We start from the raw sequence: 13,638 nt of genomic DNA on the forward strand, positions 1-13,638 counted from the left end.
GCACGCTTTCACAACTGGCAGTTTGGTTCAAAGCAGAAAGAGAAGGGAATAAAATAAGGAAAAAGTCTCTTAAACTTGACATTGTCCGAACAAACAAAAAGAGGGAAAATTCAATTCCATAAACACTGACGTTGGTGTTTAATAGAAGAGGAGACTTCCTATATTATGAAATACACACTTTTAAAATAAATAAATAAATGTTTAATAATTTCCAGTGAAGGGCAATATTTGTGGAGTAGAAATGCCAGTTAAAGGTAGCTTGTGCTTAATTTACTGACAGCCTTTAAAATCAGTCTTCAATACTAAAATCCAAATTTGAGGTGATTTGGAATCTTACATACTTAGAGAAAATGGATGAGAATTTTGAAAATGTGGAACCACTCTCAGTTTTTCATAGGAAACATATTAAACAAGGCTAAGACTTTATCATACCAATCAAATTAGAAATTGGACACCACACTGCCTTTAGAATTTGGACAGTAGTTAATGAAGGATTCAATTAAATTGTGCTCATAATAAGCACACATATATTCCATGCACAGGGATGTGGAATACAGAGTCTTTTGTTCTTATTTCCCACTTACTGCTACAATCCAAAAAAAAGAGAAATAAAATAGAATTAAATAAAATAATGATGATTACTTATAATTGTTACAAGCCTTAGGAACAATGAAATAATTAGCAACTGTAATCCAAGGATATTATACAAATTTGTTTTATAAATTTGACGTACTTTTCTTTAAGCTATTGAGGCACTTACTATTTTTCTGACATGAAATATTTATTACAGATATATTGGGTGCTTAATACTAAATAAAGTTATTTTATATTCTCCTTTGCGAAACACACAAATTAAGGGACTTGCAAAAGTTATGCAGTATATCAGAAAAAAATAAGATTAAAAATTTAATTTTCTGCAAATTCCCAACTTAGTTTACCTTTACAAATACCTATTATTGATATAATTGAGACACTACAATTTCATTTCACTACTATTTTCATTTAAAATATTATTGTAATCAGACAATGCTGAGTATAAATTATCACTGTACCTTATATGTACTCTGTCAAGTTTATTTCATTCCTTGAATTCTTCAGCATATATTTACATAATGCATTCACCAAGGACTTTCTAAATTAACCGCTTTGGAATTCACCCTGTATTAGATACTGGAAGGAACAGTTCAACAGGGAACAGTGGAACGTAAAGTCAGGCACGTAGTATACATAAAATCATTTGCTGAAGTTCTCAAGTACTAAGGAGTAGGCGCTTCATCCTATTGTGTAGGGTAAAATTGTTGAATTTAATGAAAAGTAAAACTGGAATTAGATATCTGAATCTGGGATACCATTTTTGGACTTTAGTGATAGGAGAACTATGGTATGATAGCGAACTTGAGAAGAAATCTGCCTTAAGGAAACCTGATGAGGTGATCCTTCCTTACTTTGGGCATATCTCTCTAAATGTATTCTTAACTTGATAAAACAACTATTTGTTTGCAGGTCTGCCTCCAACACCAGTTTGTGAGGTTTTTAAGTATAAGGAATGCCTCATTCATCTTTGTACTCTCCAGAATACAACTTGGTACCTGGCGTTCACTGGAAACTCACTAAATCATTGTTACATGCATGAGCATAAATATATGATGAAATGTCTTCTGAGACACAGAGAGTGGAGAAAGAGATTGCAGAGTCATTTTACACAGAAGTGCAAGAGTGCCTACTGTAATCTAGCTATTACTTGGCACATAGAAGTTGTTCATTAAATATTTCTTACAGGAATTAATGCATGTATGAATAAATGAATGAATGAATGAATCAGTTCAGTGAAGGAATAAATATATTAAGAAGAGAAATGGGCAAAGTCTGAACTTTGGAAAGCTAGAGGAAGAAAAGCAGTCAGTGACAGTAGGAAAGGAATAACTAAAAGAAAAAGCAAGAAAATGGAGTGTTGGACTTCCCTGGTGGCACAGTGGTTAAGAATCCGCCTGCCAATGCAGGGGACACGGGTTCGAGCCCTGTTCCGCGAAGATCCCAATGCCGCGGAGCAACTAAGCCTACGAGCCGCAACCACTGACCCCGTGTGCTGCAACTAGTGAAGCCCATGCGCCTAGAGCCCGTGCTCCGCAACAAGAGAAGCCACCACAATGAGAAGCCCGAGCACCGCAATGAAGAGTAGCCCCAGCTCACCGCGACTAGAGAAAGCCCACTTGCAGCAACGAAGACCCAACACAGCCAAAAATAAATAAATAAAGTACATAATTTTTTTTGAAAAAAGAAAGAAAATGGAGTGTCATAAACAATAATAAAGTGTTACAGTTTCATTTCCAAAGCACTTTCCCATTATTTCATTTTAATTCTGACAACAGTCCTGAGAGGTAGGAAGAGTATATATTATTATCATTGTTTTTTTATAGAGGAAGAAAGCTGAGGCTCAGAAAGGTTAAGTGACTCAGAAGAGAGTTTTTCAAACAGAAAGAAATATTTAACACTGTCAAATGCAGAAAATAGAATATGGACTGAAAAGATGTCACTGAGTTTGGCATGAAGTTCACTGGAGCCTGTGCAAAGTGAGGTTGGGAAGGATGGAACAAGAAGGGTAGAAAAGCAGGTTGATGTTTAAGTAAAGAGATTATAAGTAAATATATTAAAATATATCATACCACATATGTAATAATCACAAAGGTACCACACATAAATCACATCACACGGGTATCAAGATGGGATAATATTCAGGGTAGAAGAGAGAGACATGAATATCTTCTTTTCTTACCCAAATCGATAACTTGCTTCCTATAAACTGATTTTCACTATACCTGATACATGTGCACATGAAAGTTTTCTTTGAAATGATTAAGATTTTAAATACCATTTAGATAAGATCTTCTTGATCAACTTCTAACAAATAATGATTCTCTCTACTATTTTTTAAATGCTTTCCATTCAAAAAACAATATTGAATATATTTAGAAAGCAGTAGAGGCATGAATGCTATTTAATATTCCAGCTCTTCCAGCTCCCCTCTAACCTGAAAGTAGCTCTTATTAATGTCAATATTGAAGGGCCCTCGTAAAGCAAGTAATTCTATTTGAGGAAAAATTTCCCAAGCAGTTTGTTTTTCAAGTCAGCAGGAGGGGGGAAGAAAGGAAAGTAAGAACCATTTTTCCTTGATTTCTCTAATGTATAAGGCGTAACACATGTAGAGCACTGGAAGAAACAAACACAAGTAAATTTTGGAATAAAATACACAAATAAATTCTTAAATGACTTTGTCAAATAAGCACAAATAAATCAAATTCTCTTTTCTTCTACTTCATATTTTAAATACTAAGTTAAATCTTTCACTCTTCACACACACAGGAACATAAGCTTTGGAAAGCTGTTTTCTATGATCTTCTACGTCACATCTACTTAAGTTTGCTTAGGAAAAGATATATTTTTCTTAATATTAGAGTTGTCAGTTGTGGAACATAAATTTAGATGGTAAAATAAATTATTTTTTGATAGGCAAATAATCAACAGAATTGCAAGTTAAATGTGATTCAACTTTTTACTCAATTTTTGGTCATATGCAGAGCAGTAAGAACAGTATGATTTTTTTAGATAATAGAATGCAATTTATACGTTGTTCTTTTTTTCCTTGCTGAACTCATCAACAAATAACAAACCACACTGTGACTATGTCTACATATCACATAAACGTCTAGATGAAAAGTGACAAATTCAGGCCATCATCCAGCTATTCAAAAACATTTATCTTGATGACATTAAACATCTGGATGTTTCCAAATACCAAGATGTTTGATGTCCTGCAGATAAAATATCTTGATGAGTGGTTAAAATTTTCACTTATCTGTTGCAGAAATATGCACGTTTGCAAGCATATATCTCTTTCTATTTCAGACACAAAATGTAATTTTAGCATGGATATAGTAGGAAGTTATAGGAATCGTCAGGTTTAGATTTTTTTTTCTTTGGTTACTGTTTTTCTTAATGAATCTCTGACCTAGAGAAACGTCTTTCTTTTATTTTCCTTTTAGTTAATAAAATAGTTAATTGTCATTTTGACAGCGTGTAGTAAAAGGTAAAAGATTTGCAAAATGAAGGCATGAAGGTACCAAGGCTTTATATACAATGGCCCACAAAAACACTGTGTGTGGGGAAAACAACACAAAATAGTCTTAGTTGATTGACTTATTATTCATTTGGAATGCTATATAAAACATTTCCTTTTCTCATTATCTTTTTTTTAAGCATTTTGTTCTTTCTTAGCATGTCCATTTATGCCATTTAAATGAAATGACAGGAGTTCAAACTTCCTAATTTGATAATTTTGATGTTTCTAGTGATGATTTGGCATGAAGATAGTAGTCAACATGAATTCTATTTTTGACTATTCATTAGATCCTAATTTGCTTGAATCATTGAAGATTGGCTCTTACAACTTATCTGTCACATTTTCTTACTCTAGGTCTAATTGAAGAAAAAGCTATTCTTATAGAGGAAACAAGGCAAAAATTATTACAAAGTAGAACATGTATTTTGATTATAAGCTTAAAAGAAAGATTAATGTTCTTCTCAATTCCCACTACTTTAAAAATAATTCTCTATAAACATTAACCATTTCTACGTCTTATAAATCAAGATTTCTTGCATTCCGTACTAGAAGAAGGAAATGAATGTTCAAGTAAAAAACAATTCCCTGAAAGCTGGAAACCATTATGGCAGTAAAATAACAGACAATTGCCTAACACATTTCAGCTCCCGAGCACTCTACCTTTAGGATCACTCAGAACTGAGCCAAAGGCACTGATGACCACATCGGCTTTCAGACGGACTATCTGATCTTCATCTTCATTCCATTTTCCAGTTTCATCTTGCTCTGTCCGAACAAACTGCACAGCAACAATTCTCCCGCCTTTTACTATAACCTTCCGTGGGGACAGGAAAGGCAAAAATTCACATTTTTCTTCCTTCGCAAGCTCCATCTAAAATGAAACAGAAGAGAGAAAAACATGAAAATGTTTCTTCTTTATTTAATATTTGATTTTTAATTCAATTATACATGATAAAACTTATAATGTTTAAATAAACGTGAAGTTTTTTCTTTCACCAAAGCTGAGATTCAGTTATCAGCTATTCACATTTTATAAATCACTGACTCAGGAGAGTCTTAGACTGAAGTTGTCATGTGGAATTTTATAGATCATGGCATCACAAGATACTTCTCAAGTTTTAGGTTGTGCATGCCCTACGGTTGGTGATGTGTGAGGTTTCTCACTACAGTAGCCTGGTCTCTTTATGCTTTCATTTCTGTAGGTTAAGTTCTCTTTTTAATCCTGCATTATATGAAAATAAATTCTTATTATTATTACCAGACTGTATATATCTAAGCTGGAAAAAAGTCAATAAAGTGGGTGAGCCAGTCTCTGGAAGTAAGTGATTAGAATGGTAGGTAGGAAAATAGATTGGAGGAATTCTGTAGAACCAAGAAATAAATAAGATTTATTTTTACTTTTCGTGTAAAAATATACACGAAAATTTCAGGAAACAAGCATGCTCCTCTTGACAAATTCCCAGTTATTCCACCTATCTCACATAATTTATCGTGCCATAAAATTAGACACCCTAGTTTTTGTTTGTTTTCGTGCCCATAAAGGGATTTCTATTAAGACAGAATGTTGATATTTATTTATTCCACTTACTGTTTTGGAGGAAATCCAGGCATTTGGTAATGTGATCCTAACCAGTATGTTGAGTAGTCTTTTTCAAAAGATGTAAAAACATCCCACTAAAGAGGTTGAGAGGGTGTCGAGTCTTATTCTTTCCCTACCCCATGGAAGACAGGTAGATTATCAGTTGACAAGTGAGGCTGAGAAAGCTGTGTGTGTAAGGCTTCAAACCAGGAATTATCTGGGCTACATCAAGATGAAAAAACTGAGCCATAGAGTAACTTGCTCAATGTTGCTCTGAAGCCATGGACCCATCTCTCAGCACTCTATCCATAACTAGCGGTTCCAAACTTTACAGTGCATCAGAATCACCTTAGAGGGCTTGTTAAAACACTACATAGGCCCACCCCCTAAGGTTCCTAGTTCTGTAGGACTGGATGAGTCCTGAGGATGTGCATTTCTAACAAATTCCTAGGTGATGCTTTGTTGCTGGTCCAGAAGTGGCATTTTGTGAACTACTGTCATTTTAGATTATAGCTGTCTCTGAACTTAAGTGATCTATACCATGTATTCTCCATGAGACAAATATTGCCCATAAGGGAGCAAAATTGATTCTTGGGGAAGAAAAATTCTTAAATAACATAAAGCATAGAGCCATAGCTTATAAACAGATATACAGAATATCTAGGATATTAAAATAACAGTGTGGGGGTAATTAGAAAAAGAATCTAAAATGACTCCTTCAAGGGATGATAATTTTTTTTTTAATTTTAGAAATGCAACATATTGCCAAATATTGGCATGAAGCTATTTCAGTCTACATCTTATTTAGGATATTTTTTGAATACTGTTGTTTTTTTTTTTTTAACAGTTTTATTTATTTATTTATTTATTTATGGCTGTGTTGGGTCTTCGTTTCTGTGCGAGGGCTTTCTCTAGTTGCGGCAAGTGGGGGCCACTCTTCATCGCGGTGCGCGGGCCTCTCACTATCGTGGCCTCTCGTGTTGCGGAGCACAGGCTCCAGACGCGCAGGCTCAGCAATTGTGGCTCACGGGCCTAGTTGCTCCGTGGCATGTGGGATCTTCCCAGACCAGGGCTCGAACTCGTGTCCCCTGCATTGGTAGGCAGATTCTCAACCACTGCGCCACCAGGGAAGCCCGAATACTGGTTTTAATGGCTTAAAAATTGAACTACCTAAGCTATTATCACACAATATTTTACTTTGCATTATAAAATTAAGAGGTTAGCAATAGCAAAAGTACTACATAAGTGGGTAGTGTGGGTGGTAAGTATACAGAACAGTGGATCTCAAACTGCTCATAGTTTAGAAGGAAAAGAGAAGTAAGTGGAACTGAATCAGTTTTGAAACCCACTTCCATTGCTTATTTGAGATAGTTGCTGAATCTCTTTGACCTTCAAGCTCCTTATATATAAAAAGGGGATAACAATACCTAACTAATTGGTATGTGGTGTTGTTTAAGGCAATTCAGAAATGTAAAACACCTAAAGCAGAACTTAACATGTAGAAGGTGAAAATAAATGCAATTTATTTGTAGTTGTCATTTTCTGAATTCACTTTTTCCCCAAATCATTCTTCCATCTATTTAGTACCACTTAGCAATAGGATTATGACTCCAATAGAAAGGTAGCCCAACAACAAAGGTAAAAAATGGAAAGGCCCAAGAAACTTGGACTACTCTTTAATTTTCTACAAAATAAAAATGTGTGATGTCTGGAAAGCAAAATATTCCTTAAATACCTCAAATTACAAAATAAATAAAACATACCATGATATGTTTTCTGTATCACTTTTGTCCTATTTGCATAATGCAGTGCCTTATAGCTCAAAATAAACCAGTTATTGTGTTTCAAAAATGTCAAGTGATGCTAAATTTTAATGATAATGCCAAACTTGACTGGATAACAATGCCAAATGTTTATCGTTTGAATAAATCAATACATGATGTGTATTTATAATAGTACTCCTTTCTGTGGAGGGCAGAAATAAAACCCTGAACTTGGCTGTACACATATTGGGAGCATGTCTCAGACTGATTTAGGGTCTGTTTTGTCCCATTCTACTCTTCTTAACTATGAATACTTAGACAGTATATACTATTATATGTAGATAATCTCACATACTTTTTGCCAAATTTGGCATTTAATTTAGAAACAAAAATTGAACACTGCAAACAAATCAAAACTTTTAAGAATTTAAAATAAGTTTACCAATGATTTATGCTTGAACATGCTTTAGTAGTACTCTTACCATGGCTTTTGACTAAAACCTATAGTCTAAAACCTACGTAGAGTTATGAACATGAAGAAACCATATGTTAATGTATCCTTAGCTCATATCATAATTTTCCATATATGCCAGGGTTGATACCAAATATTTAGTATTCATGCCAGCTATCTGACAGTGCACGGAAGTCAGCAGGTATATACATTGGCCCCCAAAGAGACTATTCTAAAATTCTGCTTTTGAAACTTGCGATGTTATTTACTTTCTCAAACATTTAAGATTAGACTATTGGGCAGCAGACACAAATCACACTCCTTCCTGCTATTTTGCTATTAGGTACCTAGATTCTTCATTTTACATAAAAGAGGGGAAAAAGCTTTTAAAGGAAAGATAGAAAGACATGACGAACATATGTAATTATTTGGAAAGTATTGATATTATATTGAAAAAAGAACTGAGATAATAAGATATATCTTAGTCAACAGGGGAATATTAGGAAAATGAGAATTGAAAGTAAGTGAAGCCATATGTTAAGTGAAATATCTTTTGCATTATTTGTGGACAACAGAGGAATTTACTTTCACTGTTTTAGAAATCTGTCTGACAAGACAAAAACAATAATAATAAATACTTATATAGCAGCTACCCTTTAAGTGCTTTATATATAAAACTCATTTTAATTTTCACACAGGAGATATGACACCTATATATTAGTTATTTTTTAAGTATTTCTTCAAACCAAGTTTTTCTCCCTGTTGTGGCTCAAAAAGCCAATAACACCCTGGATATCATCATGATTTACAGATTTATCAACCGACCTCAGGCACTCTGCTGCTTGCTGGCCTCACAACCAACACTTTGTGGGAAGAAGTATTATTTCCTTCCTACAGAAGAGAAACTGAGGATCAGAGAAACCAAAGGTATATTAAGAGATGGCAAAGCTTAGCTAAAATCCTGATATGGCTGGAACAAAATCCTGTGGTATTCAGTTTTATTCAAAGGCAGAAATTGTGGTATATTTGAAATAATGAGACTTTGTATGGTTCCAGTTGTTGACTCTCAAAACAAGGTGAATTAGAACAGGAAAGGATCCAGCCAAAGGCAAATTAAAGGTAAGGAGTTGGCTGGATAAAGGCTGCCTTCAGTGGGAAGAGGAAATCCAAGCTTCCTAGTCTAAGTAAGTTTAGAGGTACTATATAATCATGAAATACAGGAACCAAGTGATGGACTTATGAACCCAATATTGTAAATTAGTTCATGGAGACTCCTTGAATCCAGAGGAAGGATACGTTTAGAACAAAGAAGTACTACTTCCTAAAGCAAATAGTACAGACATAAAACATATTATCTCAAGATATAAAGGTGGAAAATTAAAATAGAATTTAAATACATTTATTTGTTAGACAGTAAACTTCAAAAAAACTCTTTAAGTACAGAAAGAATATCTTACTAACTTTCTATCCCCAGTGTCCAGGAGTGACACTCGAATATTTAACAAATGATAAGCACACACAAATGAACATTCAGACAGATGCCTGGCAAATCAGGATATACTCCAGCTGATATGCCACATGGAAGGTTATCAAGTAAATTTCAGCCGTATCAGTATCTATCAAAATGACTGGCACACAGTAGACACTGAATAACATTTTGTTTACCAGAATGAATGATTAATATGAAAACCCAGAGGACATTCAAGCTAACAAAAGGAAAACCAATTAGTAGTATGTGGAGTCAACAGCTACTAAACATCCATCCCAAAGCAAGGAACACAGAGCATGCAAAAGACATGCTACCTGACCAGAACATCCTATGTTGTGAGTTTGAAATCAGAAAGCAAATGGTACTTCTCCTCAGTATGTCAGTTACACTGCCATATGAAAATGATGGACCAAAGTGACCAGTGGTCTAACCTCATGCAGTGGGTCTTAATATTTTATTGTTCAGATTAATCAGCCTTCTGTGCTAATTAGTTCACAGATGTCAGTGTTAGTGCCTTTTAATACCTAATGTTTGTTAATGATCATTAATAATCAGCAGCTCAGAGTTTGGTATACGGACACTTCTGTTCATGGCACACGTATTTATTTACTTGTTTGATGGAGCCTGTTCTCATGAGGAACAACTGGTACATCAAGCAAACATACAAATATCTCTTGTCTTTTTCTCCACCAATAATTACTCAAGGGAATAAAAGACAAAAGCATCTATAAGGTTCCATTTTTGAGGTTCAATAAATCAAATTGTTACTTTCTTTTCATACTGTATGAGGAAAGTGAAAAAAAAAAACACTTCTTAGCTTTGATTTTTATCTCCATATTCAGAGAAAATATGTGGTTGATGCAGAGTGAAATAAAAATAGAGTGCTATAACATGCAATAATGATCATCATTTTAATGATTAACTTTATGTAATGTGATGATTTGGTCTGATTAATATTACAGGCATCATACTGTGGAAATTATGAAACAACTTAATTCACTATAATTAAAAGCATGATGTCAACTCATTTTTAGATTGCATATAGGCAAAGTAAGCATAGGTTATAAACCATAATTAGCAGAATTCAAAACTAGCATACATTAAATTCTAGTTGCCAAAGTTTGAGAAACGATATGAAGAAACTATATTCTTTGTAAAGATTATCCTCTAATAGCTAGACATTTAACAAGTTATCAATTCTGTATGAACATGAGGACCTCAGAGATGGTATTTCAAATCAAAATTGTCTGGTAGTCTGCTTTGGCCAGTGATAATCCTGGACAATATTATCTTTTATTTCATCACTGTTAAATTTATTCATACTACATAATGAGTCCAATTAATTTATAAATTTACCATACATTTATTTAGTACTTATTATGTACAAAAATGGTGCTAGGTGCTGCAGTTAATAAAATAATCCCTACTTTCAAAAATCTCATAGAGGCAGACAAATCTGCAATTATATTGTGTGATAACATATAAACACCTTCTGTTCTAATGACAGATAAAAGGGCATTTTACACAGCAGTTGTGCAGGTCAAGAAAGGTCAGCCTGGAAAAGATACAGCATAAACTAATCTTGAAGGATGAGGAGGAATTAGTTACTGAGAAATTCTGGTATGGAATAGATTATCTTCCTTTGGTGAGGGAAGATGTAGGACAGTAAAAGAGTTAATCTCAAGAAAGAAAGGAAAGTGACCTGGTTAAATCCCCTTGTAAACATGTTAATGGAAAACAAACTATCAACCAGCATTTGCAAGTGGGAGAGCCCTTATCTGCGTAAAGCTTTTGGCAAGATATACCTGCTAGTCTAGGACTGCTATGGTAAACAAAACCTGGGAAATATGGATTTATACAGCAAGGCTCTCTCTAAAGAGTCAAATAAACTATGTAGCTATCTGAGTATAAACTGGAGATGTTTTATAGTTAAAACTGCTTCTTTTTGTGTAAGTGATGGAGCTACAAATGTTACTTAGAGACCCTACATTATTCTGGATAAAAGCACACCCTGATGCAGCAGGATGGGACCTGGAGAACTGTACTAGCGGTCTTCACCTCTTCTTGTTTACCCCACACTTCATGTTTACTTATATCCTTGAAATTATTTATAAAGCTCGATGCAAGTTATATCTCTAATTCATATGAGTTTGATTTCACAATCCAATCTTCTGGTTATTTTGGTTACCAAGGAGACGAAGGAAGATAAAGAAAGAGTCAGTAAACTCTGACGATCCACTCTTGATCTCATCTTTAATTTACTAAAAACTTCCTAATGTATTTTGTACTTTTTGGTTTATACAGACTCAGTCTGTGGTGGAATGCAGAGCAATTTTGATATGCTTACCACTCTCTGGAATCTACAAGCTAATTCTGCAATTATTCTTTTCTTGGGCAAAAAAGTTTGCTGAAACCACAAGTTGAGTTTCCTTCTTTTAGTACCTCCTATGGTGTTACAAGCATTTGGCTTCTTTTAATTTTAAGCTTTTAAAATTGAAGAATCTTGAACAGAAGGAAACATTTCTTCACATGAGAGTTGTACTACACATTTAATATAGTTGCCCCTTAACTATTTTGTGTCATGACTGAGCTGCAAAAACCAGAAATGCAATGCATGCATAATTTATAGGCTTAAAATGCCTTTGCACAGGTATCATAAAATACATCTTTTCTAACAAGAAGAGGGTATTTTTAAACATTACTCATTTATGATTGACAACATTTTCTTAAATCTGACTAGCTCTTATTGTTCCTCATCTTAGATTTTGCTACAGTCAAGCATTCCTGGCTATTGGAGTATCTCACAAAATTACCTTCTGCATAACTTTGGTGCCTTTGCAGTACCTTCTTCCATCTTGAAATGCCTCTTCATATAAATTCTGTACAAATCAGGATCCTCTGTTTTATGCAACTCGTTAATCCTCTCTGATTCTACAACTTTTTATTCATTTTTCCTTTGGTTTCATACATTGCTTGGTTGAATTTCTTTTTTTCCTTTTTTTTAAAAAAATTCTCAGCTATTTTTTAAGAGACTGAAGACCAGGAACAATTAACATTTTTCAATCTACTTTTAATACTAGGTAGATATTGTAATATAATACATTTTAAAAATTTAAATTAAAATATAAATAATTAAATAAAATAACTACTTATTTAAAAGCTCTCAGAAGTAATTTTGAGGTATATGTATATATATAAATATAAATTATATATTTTGAATATTTCATATTCATTTAAAGTCTTCCTATAAGGTTTTCAATGTCCCTAAAATATTTTATTCAACATGCTTCGTTGATCTGTTGTCTTGGATCAAGCACTATTCTATACTTTCAGTCAGACCCAAGTTGAATGAGCCAATCCATTTGAAGGAGACTGCACTTTAATTTGTGGGATGAGTATAAAGTAATAACTACCCTATGCGGTAAGTGCTCTAATATAGGAAGCATAAAGAGATATAAGGTCTCACAGGAGGGAGAGGCTAATTAGAATGGGATTAAGGAAGGCTTCAAAGAGAAAATGACATTTAGAGCAGACCTTGAAGGATGAGCTCACCTCTTAAGAGAAAAAAAATCACTTTAAAAAGAATGACAATTTTTTTTGGTTTTTGCATTAATCCATGCGTGTTTTTCATTTATTTTTATCTTTTAAATTGTATGCATGTCAAACATGTGTTTAAAAAATTATACAAATTAATTTTTAATATTTTCAATTTATATATAAGAAAAGAAGATATTGGAAAGCTGAGATGAATATTATTAATGGGAGAGGCGCTTCTAAATTTCACATAAAAGTTAATAGAGTAATAGCAACATAAAGTTTAATAGAGTAATAACAAAATATCATTATTTAATAAGGTTTGATAGTGACTTGATACCAGTTTAAAATGTTCACTGTTAATGAATCTGTGTGTATGTATGTGTATATATATTTTTTTCACATATATAGTATATATATGTACATTGGAAAGTTGGTAAAAAAAGGTACATAGTTTTTAGCTCTACAGATATTCCTAAGGCTCTACAGATATTCCTAAGTCAACACAATGCAGCCACCCCCTTGGGATTTTTGAAAATAATTAAGCATTTAGAATATATAATCATGAATGGGCACAGGATTTGTTGGCTCCTGGCCTACTTACAGTCCTTTTTTTCCACTCACCATCTGAATTATCACATGTAGTGTAGAATTCTGACAACCACACCTGTCAGCTTCTTTGATATCCATGTCTTGAGTGCAGCA

General features: G+C 33.6%; 1 protein-coding gene across 2 annotated transcripts in view; it reads right to left on the reverse strand.

Moving 5' to 3' along the window:
• The window catches only part of DPYD (dihydropyrimidine dehydrogenase), an 808,008-nt gene that overhangs the window by 432,045 nt on the left and 362,325 nt on the right, over positions 1–13,638 (reverse strand). For both annotated transcript variants that reach the window (XM_007169549.2, XM_057551077.1), the window contains exon 11: positions 4,778–4,988. In XM_007169549.2, the coding sequence (XP_007169611.1) occupies positions 4,778–4,988 (211 nt within the window). The remainder of the gene's footprint in view (positions 1–4,777; positions 4,989–13,638) is intronic.

This window comes from Balaenoptera acutorostrata, chromosome 1 (assembly GCF_949987535.1).
Source record: "Balaenoptera acutorostrata chromosome 1, mBalAcu1.1, whole genome shotgun sequence".
NCBI lineage: Eukaryota > Metazoa > Chordata > Mammalia > Artiodactyla > Balaenopteridae > Balaenoptera > Balaenoptera acutorostrata.